Below are 14493 nucleotides of genomic sequence, written 5' to 3' on the forward strand. Positions count from 1 at the left end.
ATGGTGACTGGAAGAGTGGTGTGACATTTTTTGCATCACTTGTAGCTAACTCTGCGTAAATCTTGCAACGAATTTGATTGTAATCAATGTCCAAACATTTAAGAAAAACGGGTGAAAAATTGTGAGTTGCTCTCATGTCGAAGAAAAGTGCATTGGTGCTGTAAATTTTTCCATAAGCTCGGTATGATTCCTTGGATGCATCTGGTAGGTGAGGGCACAAATATCTGGAACCAATCCCACTGTTGTTTTTGCCTGCTAAGTTCTTGGCGGAAGGTTACTCTGGGACTTGTTTATCTGCTTTATGAGGACAAGTGTAAGTTGTATGGCCTATCTGAAAACATTCAAAACACCTCCTTCTTGTTGAAGAGTGTCTTGTTGCCTTTGGGTGAGTCACGGTTGTAGAGATGGACTTGAGGTATCGCTAGGAGTGGGTTGTTGTTGTCGAGTAGTATTCTTAGCCACATGTTCTTGGACGGTGTCAAGTGCAAATACCCTTGATTTATCAACAACACGGAGACTTATGGCGAGAGAAACATTCAGATAATGAGAAATGGAGATGTAGTGTTTGATAAAACCACTCAACGCAGGTAGGCGCGCACCTGTGATGGACCAAAGAGTGCATGTGCAAAGCTCTACACAGATCAAAAGCTCATAGAGATAAGTTCTTTGCAATATCTTGCTTTTGTTAGACACAAATCGATTGCACAATAGGCGCCCCTTTAAGCAATCCAAAAGTTACAAAAACCAGGGCAATGTTTTTCAATAAAAAAATTTGTACCATACGATCCGTTCGTACAGATCCTACCTTGTTCTTTTGTCGTCTGCTCTTTTATTGGTCTACCTCCTTGATCTCCCTCTTCCTTCTCAGCAGTTTTAATGGTGGCCACCTCTTCTTCTAAAGCACCTACTAGCTCCTCGCGGGTTTAATTCTCCTCCTTGAGTGCAACAATGCTTGCCTCAAGTGCCACTATGTGTTGTGGAGCTTGCTCTCCACTTCTTTGGATTGAAGTCGGTGATCTTCTTGTTCTCCTTTAATGAGAGCTCTCATCGCTGCTTTGAGAGTGTCGAGCTTCTTTCAGATGAATGGAGCCATCCGCCACTGTCTTTGGAGAGGGGAGGGTGATTTTAAAAATATATATTTTTTATGGGGGGCGGGGCGGGGGGGGATTGGAGCAGCGGGCCTTCACATGACTCTTGCTATTGGTGTATGTGAATTGGTGTGTGTGTGTGCATGCTTGCGCGCGCGTGCGGCGCATGTGAATGGGGAGGTGTGCATGTGTATGTGTGTAGATTTGTGAGTGAAATGTATGTGCGTGTGAAATTACTGTTCTCATGGTCAGTAGGAACTACTAACTAGATAGAATATCACCAAAGATGTTTCATATTTCATTTTTTGGTGGTGGCGTGATGAAGTCTCATATACTGGTTTTCCCTCCTCTGTAAACTGCTGCGTGTCTTGTGTGCGTGTGATATTACTGTTCTCATGGTCAATAGAAACTAGATGATAGAATATCACCAAAGACGTTTCATATTTCATTTTTTGGTGGTGGCATGATGACGTCTCATATACTGGCTTTCCCTCCTCTGTAAACTGCTGCTATTACCTTGTACTTTCGTGAAAGCAAAAGAGGTTTTTTAGATTGAGAATCAAGATTATGGGCCTTGAGGTAAATACCTCAGAAGTGTCCTTAGTGTTACCAAAAGGTATCACCAAACAAGATCCAAGGTCATAGACCTTGAGGAATCACCCTAGGGGTTTTATTTAAGCTTAGAGAATTTAGAGCTAAGTATAGTTGCCTTGGCTCTCTGAGCCTGTGTTTGTCTCTAGAAATTTCATCAACTTATCTTTGAGTTTATACTCCGCACAAAGCTTTACCATCCTCGAACTATGGCAGTATCATGCAGGTTATCAAGAGCAGATGTCTCGATGGCCAAGCCAGCCATTGGATGTCATAATCAACTGGTTAAAACAGCATAGCAACTCTTTAATTGTAGCAGATTTTGGGTGTGGTAAGTTTCTGTTTGATAAAAGAGTTTACATTTTAGAATGAAAGAAAATGTGATAGAAGTGTTTCACGTGTCTTGATCTCTACTTTTTGCTGAAGGCAGTGGAAAACTTGCAAAGAGCGTCAACAATCAAGTATACTCCTTAGATCTTATTGCATTTGATGAGACAATAATTGCATGCAACATGGCACATGTAAGCACTACGTGGTATTGCTGACAGTCTGTTTTTAAATGGCTTAATCTATTTTTGGAGGGCGAAAGGCTCATTCTTTGATGTCCTCTATTTTTACAGACACCATTAAAGACTCAATCGATTGATGTAGTAGTTTTCTGTTTATCTCTAATGGGAACAGATTATTCTAGCTTTCTCAATGAAGCGCACAGAGTCTTGAAGCCAAGGTCTTTGTTTCCTCTAGTTTAGTGCAACGTTTGCTGGCATAGTTGCATCGTTGAATCTTCAATGGACTCCTTTAGTGTTTTTGCAGAGGCACATTGCTTATAGCTGAAGTAAGGAGCCGATTTGATCCATTAACTCCTTTAGTGTTTTTGCAGAGGCACATTGCTTATAGCTGAAGTAAGGAGCCGATTTGATCCATTAAATGGTGGTGCAGATCCTGCACAGTTCATCAAAGCTATGAGTTCTCTCGGGTTCTCATGTGCGCGCAAGGTCTGATATGCTGCCCTTTTCTTGATCAGTAAAGGAAAATTATGTTGGTGTTTTAAACCACATTCATTTTCTTTTATGCAGGATTTTTCAAACAAGCTTTTTCTGGTTTTTGAATTTTCAAAGCAGGTAAGGCTCCTCCATTCTTTTGAGGTTAAAACTTTGTTCATAAACTTTTGCTATAGCACCCCTCTTTTGCAGGGCTTGAAAAGAAAACTTCAACAATGCAAGTGGCCTTCACTTAAACCTTGCATTTATAAACGGAGATAAGAGTACTCTCGAGGGTTTCACCGTATTCTCTATTGGGTGGCGGTAAAAAATATCCAAGTAGGTTACTCAAAACCTCTGCCCAACAATGCCATTCAGTTTTCTGCACTAGCAAAAATCTTACGAAGTTGATCAAGAGCTTCCTGTCAAGCAATCCCGTGGAGAAGACATTCACTTCGTCTCTTTAATATTGTCTTCTCCATATCGTTACCATGGTGGAAGGAGTATAGGACTAGCATTGACTCATATTGACAAATATATGCTCCAAGCTTCATGTGCTTTGGTGGCCTGTTGAATCAAAGTGAGTATATAACTACCATTGGCTCTTGAGATTGGACTGACTGTATGCATTAACGATCCATGAAATTATTGCGACTGCAAGCGTTCAAGATAATGTTTGCATGGTTATTGCAATGCTCTACTATTGTAAGGATTTTTAAGCAAGATAGTTTGGATGAATTTGCATGTACTAAAGAGACTCTTGAATGATTTCCATGGAACAGAATTGCTACTAGCATGTGTAGGTAGGCTCTCAATTTTCTTTGTTCTATGAAGAGGGTGCTCTGGGTGAACTTTGTTACTACAACAAAAGAGGGTGCTTGGCGTCAACTTTGTTGATAATGCCTTTCAAGAGAAAGGGAGTGTTGATGTGGAGGTTTTTTCCATTTTGAGCTTGTGTGAAAAGGGCAATGCTTTTCTCAAACCTTGCCATGTGGGTGAAAAGAGATAGTAAGAGCTCTCTCAAAAGTGCAAAGCGGAAATGACGGAGACTATTACCAAGATGAACCGCAATCTATTGGGCACAATAAAAATGCTCGAAGGACGCGTCTTGATCCAAGAAAGCAAGATAAATGCACTGGAAGACCGAGTGACGACTCAAGATGAAGAGATTGCGTCACTCAAGAAAGATCTCGCCGAAGCACGATCAAGCAACACACTGGAAGAGGGCAAATTGCAACCCTCAGTAATCGAAGAAATCAACATGATCAAGGAGCAAGTACGGGCCATCAAAGAGGGAGAAAGCAACACAAAGAGATGACGACTTCTTGGGTGGATGTTCTTACAAAAACTCAGCAGAAGGCGGATGAAGCTGAGAAATGGATCGAGGTGGCCAAGAAAGGAAAAGGCAAGGAGATGACGTCCACGTCCACACCCACTATCATTAATCAGACACTAGAGGAGGAGCAAAGAAGACGTGTACGCGCTTTACATGTGAGAATTTGCGGTCTTAAAGACAAAGGCAATGTGGACGAAGAGGTAAAAGAACTCATGGCCTTGATGGGCGTTCATGAGCCGACGCACACAAGAGCCTGGAGAGTGGGCAACATAAAAAAAAATGGAAGCATTGGGGAAACCTCAAAAGAAAGGGCACTCATCCTCCGTTTTCCCTCCATGGAAGCGAAGAAGTCCTTGAAGAAAAGGCCAACCCTTAAAGAGACGGACATTTTTCTTGGGGATGATCTTACCCTCTCGCAGATCGCTCATATGCAGGAAGTAATGCCGAAGATTAGAGCGGCAAGGGGAAAAGGCAAGATTGCCTTTTACCGAGATGGAAGAGTAGTAATACTGGAGCGACGCTCCACATGACGGTTCGAGAATTATGGGACCACACTCAAAGTGGCGGCGTGGAACTGTAATGGATCCATGTGTCTTGATGTGGGTGCTTTTGAGAATAGCTTTACTGGAAGAGACATCATCTTTTACTCTGAGATACACCAGGCCTCTGGGCAATCCATGCCTCACATCAGTGGATATAGATGGGAGACAGCTTACAGACAGGAGACACGCTCAGAGCACAGAGGACGGGGCTTGGGGGGAGTGGCAGTGTTATTTAGAGAGGATTTGCAGCCATTGATACATATAGCCCGCAGGGATGAGCAGGCTAGGTACAGGTGGGTGAGATTGAAAGCAGAGACATGCAGATATCTCTACATTTCTATTTGCTACTTCCCTCGAGTACATCGGGCTATGCATCACCCAGAGGACAATCCCCCTTTTCTAATTTGGATGATGACATATGGGAGTTCTCTAGAGATGGTGACATTATCATTCTAGGGGACTTCAATGCTAGGACTGCCCATCACCAGACAATGTTTTATGATACTTCAGAGAAGATGCTGAGAGAGATAGATGTTGTAGAGACGGGCCTGTCGAGACTATTACACGATGCGGAATATACTCAGTATTGGCGACACCTGATAGACATGGGCACCGCACATGGACTGGCCATCTTGAATGGCCTACAGAGGTTTCCTGCTTCGGGAGGCTTGACATGCTTCCCACACAGACATGGAGCCAGCACAGTGGACTATGTCATGGCACAACCGAGTCTCATCTCTAGTATCCAGGTACTCACGGTTGGACCCAGACCTGTTGGTGTGGCAGTGGATCATTCTCTTGTATCGTTGACCATTTCTTTTCAGTTTAGTGTAGCACACAGGCTACGGGCAGTAGCCCCTACTCGCTACATCTTCACGCGGGAGACGGACTCTGTATACATAGATGGGATCTACAGACGCCTATGCACAGAGGAGCCAGGGCGACCTCTGCAGGAGCTTACCACTATACTGACACAGACACTACATGATGCAGCAGCAGAGGCATACCCACATACCCAGCCTGAGCAGAGACGCTGCTCGGGGAGCATGCCCCAGAACAGTTGGTATGATGAGGTGCCGGGACACTAGAGCTAGACTTCAGAGGGAGGTGCTTTTGGGGGACATCACTCATAGGCAGTCACAGATTGACTTCTGACGCCTAGTGCGGCGGAAGAAGAGGGCATTTTTGGCTCGCCTAGAGCAGGATCTATACCGGCTATTCTTGAGTCAGGACTCACATGAGGCTTGGAGGCTCTTTCATGAGCACTCCCCCCCCCCCCCCCCCCCTGCCATCACTTCTACAGAGGCTTGGGGCTAGTATGCATCATCTTTGTACACAGATCTTGAGCAGCCCCCCCTTCCCGACCCCCCCAATCCATGCCCACACACGTGTTTTTTTTCACCGCTGAGATGGTGAGGAAGGCCATTGATAGGATGAGGACTGGGAGAGCATATCATGATGGCTTAGTGGCTGAGCATTTCATGCATGCCAGAGATTTACTAGCAGAGCTTCTAGCAGTTATGTTTAACCGTCCCATGTGTGAGGGCTTGCCTGATACCTGGAGCCTATCTACTATTGTACCTATCTTCAAATCGGGAGACCCTATGGAGCCTGGGAACTATCGCACTATCATGATTGGACACACATTGGCACGATTGTACGCTTCTATTCTTGAGCAGCAGCGGAGTAGATGGGTAGAGAGGGAGGGGATGCGCGCAGCCGGGCAGGCAGGTTTCAAGAGGGGTTTTTCTACTCTTGACCATACCTTGACACTCAGAGCCATCATTGAGGAGGGCAGATCGCGTGGGAGACGAATCTATTGCAGCTTTGCGGATTTTTCGTAAAGCATTTGACACAAAGCCTAGAGCTAGATTGATGCGCAGATTACAGCAGATGGGAGTACCCACAAAGCTCATTTGGGGGGTCATGGCATTATACAAGTCAGTAGTGGGGCATGTACGCACCCCAGAGGGTCTATCCACACCGGTTTACTCCACTATTGGTGTGAAGCAGGGCTGCCCGGTCTCTCCTACTCTATTTGGTATGCATGTAGATGAGGTTTCTGACTACATTGAGAGAGATGGTGATAGAGGTGCACAGCTGGCAGGGACATGGATTCCACTATTGTTATATGCTGATGATATTGTTTTGATCTCTGACTCTCCGGAGGGGATGCAACGTCACCTGGATGCTTTGCATAGGTTTGCCCAAGAAAGTGGTTTGTCCGTCAACCTTGGTAAAACCAAGGTTATGGTATTGAATACCACCCCACAGTGGATCAGGAGGTCAGCGCCCGCCTTCACATACGGCCAGGAGAAGGTGGAGTATACAAATGCTTACACTTACCTTGGAGTGGTTTTTAGTGGGCCAGCATTTTCATTGAGGAGGGCAGCAGAGACTAGATTGACCAGAGCCCATGCAGCAGAGAGCATCTCCTCCAGCTTACGGAGGATGGTTTTGTGACGAGGCCTAGATACATGGACACTCACCTGTCTCATGGGATACGATGTGCTATTGGCCAGATACGCACATCTTCACACCAGCTGCGAATTGAGACTGGGAGATGCAGCGGAGTACCAACAGAGGCCAGGACATGCCCCTTGTGTGACATTGAGCCTGAGACAGAGTTGCACTACACATGCCACTGCCTCGTCTACTACGAGATACGAGGCCGCTTCCATTGCTTGTTCAGAGAGGGCTTTGGACCATTCTCTAGAGTCATGCGGTACATCCCATTGTGGAATGTAGGCTAGGGGTTTATATGCAAGAACCTCAGCCCAATAGTCCACAAAAAAACGGCCTTTGCATTTCCAAGGGAGGCTTGCTAGCATCAACACATACAAGTGGCTTAGAGACCAATATTTTAGCCAGTCTATTACACACATTTTGTGTCCTTTTAGGGAAACACAAGTTGTCCGCGATAGAAGGCAGATTTGTCCTCAATGGACATGAGACTGCACTAAGTACCCAGTGACTAGCTTAGTAGAGTTTTAGTTCTTATTGATACTATAAGGAGCAAGAAAGAAAATACTTATGTATGAGCTCCACTTTTTTTTCTATGCTCTCTCTCTCTCTCTCTCTCTCTCTCTAACTCTAACTTTGATATGTTTTATAGAATAGCTATAGTTAGGCTCAATAGTCCACAAAAACAAGCCTTGCATGTCCAAGGTAGGATCAGAGATGCCTGGGTTTGTTTTTGCTCGAGATGCGCAGACACAGAGAGAGCTTGATGAGAGGAAAGACTAGCCAGTCTCAGAGACAGATCACAGACTTCTTTAGAGCTGCCACTGGACACCCGGAGGAGCTACTACCGTAGCAGATCTCGTCGCTTTACACAAGAAGCATACTGATCGTGTCACAAAGTGATGACGTGGCGGACAGCAGAAACCCTAATTTCTGCCAGAAACCCTAAAATTCCTGCAAACCCTAATTTCTGTCAGAAACCCTAATTTTCGGAAATCGCGGAGGTTGAATTTTTTTTGTGAAAAATGATGAGCGACGCGAATTTGCTTTTTTTTAATTAAAAAAGCGAAAAGACTCTCTAAGAGAGAGGGAACTGATGCTTTTTATTTTAAAAGCTTTTGGGGCTCTACTTTTGGGCATCCCTTGTAATCTTTAAATTAGTGGTGAGGGCCTCACTTCTCAGGGCATCTAGACGTAGAGTCTGAGAGTGAAACCCTAACCGCTCTCTTGTACTTTGATGATTGATTAATATAAAAAGAAATACCGAAAGGGGCGCCAGTCTTTGGGGCCAATATCTCTAGGCACGGAACTCCGCCGGGCCAGTGCAAATCTACTGTGATCTGTGAATAGTTTTGAAGTGGTTATTTGGTGCTGTCTTGGTTGATGGTATCAGAGCACGGCCGATTTCTCTTCTATGGGAAATCCGATCCCCGAATTTTTTTTTTCCGCGGCACCTATGGCTTCAGGCAATGATCAGTCGACTCCCTCTGCATCTGGAGATGCGGGCTGGGATCACAACGAAGATTCAGACAGAGAGTATGGCCCGCCTCGGCCTACATCGTCAATTGATTGGCGATGCAACAAAGATGATGTTCAATTTTGCCAAGGATCCGAAGATGGCAAAATATATGAACCAGACCTCTTTGGAAGAGGTACAGATGGAGTGGCAGAGAACCACAACACCATTCCCGAAACCCGCTCTCAAGAAACCTTCTGCCTCCAAGAAAATATACGGAGAAGGAATTGGAGAACGTGGTTGATACACGGATTGCTTAGCTTTTTGACGCGCAAAAGAAAGCCAAAAAGCACGGCAAAAAGCAGAAGAAAAGCACTGACTTTCCAGGTTATTTGGGTCGTCAATCGACTTTTGACAAGGCAAAGAAACAGAAGAAGCGTGTTCGATTTGAAGGAGTACCGAGTTCTTCTTCTTCTTCTTCTTCTGATAGTTCTTCTAGATCCTCGGATTCGAGCGAAGAAGACAGAAAGGTAAAAAGCGAAGCAAGAAACAAAGCTTCGGAAAGGGCAAGAAAAAGGCAAAGAAGGCTACATCTCGCCCAGAGACTGACAGTTCCACTGAGGACTCGTCATTTGACAAGATTCCGATGACGGAAAGTTTTATGCGAACAAGAAGAATTTTTACAAAGCCAACCAGTATGACTTTCTCGAAGATAAAAGCAAGAAAGTCCGAGAGTTTAAGGAAGGTGGCCACTCGATCAAGTTTGATACTTTTCAAGAGACTGAGATGCTTCGAAGGCTTTGTCTTTTATACAACAGTTTGACATTGCTTTCCCGGGAGGACGCTATTCAGAGCACTCCAAGATTCGGAGAGCTACCTCTTACCTTAAGGGGAATGCTCGTACTTGGTGGTCCACGCTTCTTTTAACAAGAGTGTGCCAGTTAAATGGCTGAAATTTAAGAAGCTTTTTATTTCTTCTTGGTTGACACAAGAATATGAATGAGATGTACGAGCTGCTTGGAACCATCTTCGGATGACCAAGAAAGATACAATCAATGCTTATTGTGAAAGATTTTGGAGCTCTTTTCTACCCGCCTCTTCATTCAAGAAGATCTCGTTCAGAGAATAGATTGAGCGGTTTACCTTGGGTCTACCTACAGAGATCCGAGATCACTGCTTGGAACAGAAGTCACCTTCTATTCAGGAGTTGATGAGTCATGCGAAGCGGGGCTTTGCCATTCACTCTGGGAGTCTGACCTACCCCACAGATGAGGCCATGACACAACGAGCCGAACAGACTTCTGAGAATGAAAGTAGAAAGAAAAAGAGAAACCCAGAGAAAAATGATGCACGACCCAAGCTTACTCCTGAGGAGAGAGCTCGCTTCATCAGAGAGGGGAAGTGCTTTGGATGCGGGGAACAGGGACATATCTCCGCGAAGTGCCCTAATAAGGCACAGAAAGAACGGAATGATAAAGACGACGATAGGTCTGAGAGTTCGAGAGCAGCTGAGGAATGTGGTAGAAAAGGCAGATAGAAAAGTAGAACTGGTACCACATGGCGTGGGACCTACACCGAATCTAATGAATGAAAGTACAAACTTTGCCGCTTTTGGGGCAAAGCGAAGGATCAGGAAGCTCTTTTGAAGGAGCCAAGGCTAACTTCTTTTCACTTGGAATTGGCGGCTCGATTTGGAATTACGCCCGACAGACTGACGCCACAGGCGGAGGTAGTTCGACTGGCACCCGGATGGGATGTTGCCATTACACCGAGCATTGGCAAACTTCGTTTGCAATGATAGGGGTGTTCAGGGCACGCGAGTGACGTTCTACTCAGGATCCCTTGGTACCACAAGAACTACACTATGGTTGACTACCGGGCTGAGAAAGCGACTTTGATAAATGAAGGGCTTAGAGATTGTACTTGATGAACTTCAGTTTCTTACTCATTCTTTGGGAGAGAATTGAACGCTGGATAAAGGTTGAATATGTTTTGACCTGATCAAAAGAACGCCAAGATTTTTCTCCACACTCATGCCAATTGCTTTTCAGAGGGCCTGAAGATCAAACCATTGATCTGATACCTGGAAGCACGCCACCGAATCGGCCACCTTATCGTGTGAGCCGAGTACATAATGAAAAGATTATGAACCCAGTGAAAGACCTCTTGGAAAAGGGTCTTGTCCAGCTTAGTACTTATCGTATTGCTCTCGAGTGTTGTTGGTTTTGAAGAAAGACGGATCTTGGAGAATGTGCATCGATTATAGCGCTCTCAACAAAATCACCATCAAGAACAGATTTCGATTCCTAGGATCGATGATATACTTGACAGGTTACAGGGATCCTCGTGTTTTAGCAGGATTGACTTGAAGAGTGGATATCATCAGATCCGAATCGCGCCGGAAGACGTCTAGAAGACAGCTTTTCGGACGACTTTTGGGTTATTTGAGTTCTTGGTGATGCCTTTTGGCTTAACCAATGCTTCTGCGACATTTAACCGGATGATGGACAGGAGTTTTCGAGAGTACATGCTATTTGTTGGCAGTTTCTTTGACGACATCATTGTTTTCTCCAAGAATGAGGCAGAACACAGAGATCATCTGCTTCAAGTCTTTCAGGCATTACGAGATCACATGTTAGTGTTTAATGCAAAGAAAAGTGAATTTTTCCTACTTTTTGGGACACATTGTGTCAGCAGCAGGAGTGCAAATGGACCCGGCCAAGATAGAGACTATCCGTGATTGGCCCGATTTAAGGAATGTCCATGAAGTTAGAAGCTTCTTGGGACTGTGTTCCTACTACAGGCGGTTCATACGAAAGTTTGCAGAGGTTGCTTCTCCTTTGCATGCCTTGACACAGAAAGGAGTACCTTTTTCGTGGGGACCCACATAGGTGACTGCCTTTCGGACATTGAAAGAGAAATTGACTACGGGACCTATTTTGACTTTGCCGGACTTCCAGAAGTCATTTGAAGTATCTTGTGATGCTTGTGGTCGTAGTCTGGATGCGGTCTTGATGCAAGAAGGCCATGTCATAGCTTACGAGAGCCGTTTGTTCTCTAAGCCGGAGATGACAACACAGATCTATGAGAAAGAGCTTTTGGCAGTTATCCATGCTCTTACTCAGTGGCGGCATTACCTACTCGGAGCGGATTTTACTGTCTTTACAGACCATCAGAGTTTGCGCTACTTTTTGTCACAGAAGCAGATTTCGGAAAAGCAGACATGGTGGGCGAACATCTTGTCACAGTTCCACTTCCAGATTGTCCATGTGCAGGGACAGAAGAATGTGGTGGCAAATGCTTTGTCTCGGAAACCGTTGGTTCTGGCTATTTCCGCGATACATCATAGGAGCTTCGAGGATATGGTTGATCGGTATGCAACAGATACAGATTTTGCAGATATTTTTCACACGGATACGAGATGGGGAGACAATAGCTGGATACTCCCTTCGGGAAGGCTACTTGATGAAAAAGACTATGTTGTGCGTTACACAGCCGTTGAGGAAAAAGGTTATGATTGAATGCCAGTGTCCAACTTTTACGGGTCACCGCGGCATTGCTACCACCATGAAAGGGGTAGAGAGATATTTCTTTTGGCGGAGAGTCAAGAAGGACGTGGAAGAGTTGTGCGCAGTATTTCAGAAGGTCAAGTTTGACAGGCATAAGGCATAGGGATTGTTACACCCTTTACCCATACCCTCTCGCCCCTGGGAAAGTATTGAAATGGATTTCATTTTTGATCTCCCGAGAACACAGAATGATCACGATGATTTTCCGATTACATGGCACGTCTGTGACGATTGTCTCTGACAGAGACTCCATACTTATGGGTTTGTTTTGGAAGGCAATTTGGGAGAACATTGGCACGCGGTTGCAATTCTCGTCATCGTTCCACTTGTAGACTGACGGCCAATTTGAGATTGCCAATGCAGTGATTTTAGATTTGTTGAAGTCTTGTATCTCGGATGAGAAGACTCAATGGGAAAAGAACTTACCTTTGGTGGAATTTGCCTACAGTAACACGATACACTCTTCGATGGGGAAGACGCCATGTGAGATTGTTGAAAGTGCTGCGAAGGTTCCATCCTTCCTGAGCACGAAAGATTAGATATTGGAAGCGGATGAATATTCGCGAGATTTGGATACGGCTTTTGCCAAGGTTCGCGAGACTTTGCAGAAGTCTCAAGAACGATAGAAAAAGGCAGCGGATCGCCATCCTTGCGACTTGAAACTGAAGGAGGATGATTGGGTGCTCTTACTTTTGAGAAGGCACGCCTACGAAAGAAAAAGGGAAAGGAGAGGCTTTTTCCAAAGCTTAGTATGTGATACTATGGATCTTTCCAGATTACTGAAAAGATAAATGATGTCTCCTTCCGATTGAAACTGCCAGATACTTGGAGGATTCACAATGCATTGCATGTGAGTCTCTTGAACCTTGACGATGGAGAGCCTGATGAGCAACCCGCAGTGGAAGAAAAGGAGGAGACCCTTGTTCTTGAACAGATTTTGGCACATATGGATATGAAGAAAGGTAAAGTCCGAAGGCGGTTCTTGGTTAAATTCAAGAACTTTCCTGCATTTGATGCGAAGTGGATGGAGGAGGAGGACCTAGCAGATACTCCTCGGATTGTGAAACTTTACCTCGATGCTTTGGTTTAGCATAGTCTACTCCAAACGGAACCCAGAATTCAGCTTGGCCGGAGATCTGGTGCAGTGGGATGCACCAGAGGGGAGTTACTCAACTCCTTTGTCAACAGATGCCTCGATTTTGATACTAAAGTCATTGATGTCTCTTTGAGCTTCAGGGATACTGAGAGCTGACAGTATTCTGCTGGATGACTTTATGAAATGGAATTCCTGATTATGATACTGATTTGTTCTTGACTTCTTGTGAGTGCAGGAACTGATAGACGAAATGACTGCAGCATTTTGGTCTGATTGATCTCGAATAGACATGGTTGCAATAGGGGTTAGTCAATCGGACATCGATGAGGTCCCGATTGGACCTAGATGTGATTGCTAACTACATTGCCGATAAATCATGGTCTAAGATCCGAATGAATGTTGAATGTCATGTGATGTCTTGTGATGTCTGGTTATGTCCTGTGATGTCGTGTGATGTGACTGTCGATTTTGTACATGTGCTAGATGTGTGTTCCTAGTACGTATGTACTAACAGTCAGTGTCTGCTAAGACGGTTTATGGCTTTTGTCGGTTTTGCAGGCGTAATCGCGGTCGATTACAATGCTTTCAAGAGGGGGGTATGTCACAAAGTGATGACGTGGTGGACAGCAGAAACCCTAATTTCTGCCAAAAACCCTAAAATTCATGCAAACCCTAATTTTTGCCCAAAACCCTAATTTTCAGAAATCGCGGAGGTTGATTTTTTTTTTTTGGAAAATGATGAGCGACGCGAATTTTGCTTTTTTTATTATTAAAAAAGAGAAAAAGACTCTCTAAGAGGGAGAGAGAATTGATGCTTTTTATTTTAAAAGCTTTTGGGGCTCTGCTTTTAGGCATCCCTTGTAACCTTTAAATTAGTGGTGAGGGCCTCACTTCTCAGGGCATCTGGACGCAGAGTCTGAGAGTGAAACCCTAATCGCTCTCTTGTACTTTGATAATTGATTAATACAAAAAGAAATATCGAAAGGGGCGCCAGTCTTTGGGGCCAATATCTCTAGGCAGGGAACTCTGCCGGGCCAGTGCAAATCTATTGCCGATAAATCATGGTCTAAGATCCGAATGAATGTTGAATGTCATGTGATGTCCTGTGATGTCTAGTGATGTTTTGTGATGTCGTGTGATGTGACTGTCGATTTTGTACATGTGCTAGATGTGTGTTCCTAGTACGTAAGTACTAACAGTCAGTGTCTGCTAAGACGGTTTATGGCTTTTGTCGGTTTTGCAGGCGTAATCGCGGTCGATTACAATGCTTTCAAGAGGGGGGTATGTCACAAAGTGATGACGTGGTGGACAACAAAAACCCTAATTTCTGCAAGAAACCCTAAAATTCCTGCAAACCCTAGTTTCTGTCAAA

The 14493-nt window shown here is 44.7% G+C and overlaps 1 protein-coding gene across 3 annotated transcripts in view; it reads left to right on the plus strand.

Moving 5' to 3' along the window:
* Positions 1-3397, plus strand: part of LOC147431103 (ribosomal RNA-processing protein 8-like) — a 28277-nt gene extending 24880 nt beyond the window's left edge. The window contains exons 4-9 of one of the 3 annotated variants that reach the window (XM_086493749.1): positions 1896-2010; positions 2106-2140; positions 2300-2406; positions 2560-2674; positions 2756-2800; positions 2873-3397. In XM_086493749.1, the coding sequence (XP_086349875.1) occupies positions 1896-2010; positions 2106-2140; positions 2300-2406; positions 2560-2674; positions 2756-2800; positions 2873-2941 (486 nt within the window). In that variant the 3' untranslated portion in view covers positions 2942-3397. Of the gene's footprint in view, positions 1-1895; positions 2011-2105; positions 2201-2299; positions 2407-2559; positions 2675-2755; positions 2801-2872 lie in introns of all 3 variants that reach the window. The other 2 variants (XM_086493748.1, XM_086493750.1) reach the window with 2 other exon arrangements.
* Positions 3398-14493: the final 11096 nt, after the last annotated feature.

This window comes from Adiantum capillus-veneris, chromosome 21 (assembly GCF_014529385.1).
Source record: "Adiantum capillus-veneris isolate H3 chromosome 21, ASM1452938v2, whole genome shotgun sequence".
Lineage (NCBI taxonomy): Eukaryota > Viridiplantae > Streptophyta > Polypodiopsida > Polypodiales > Pteridaceae > Adiantum > Adiantum capillus-veneris.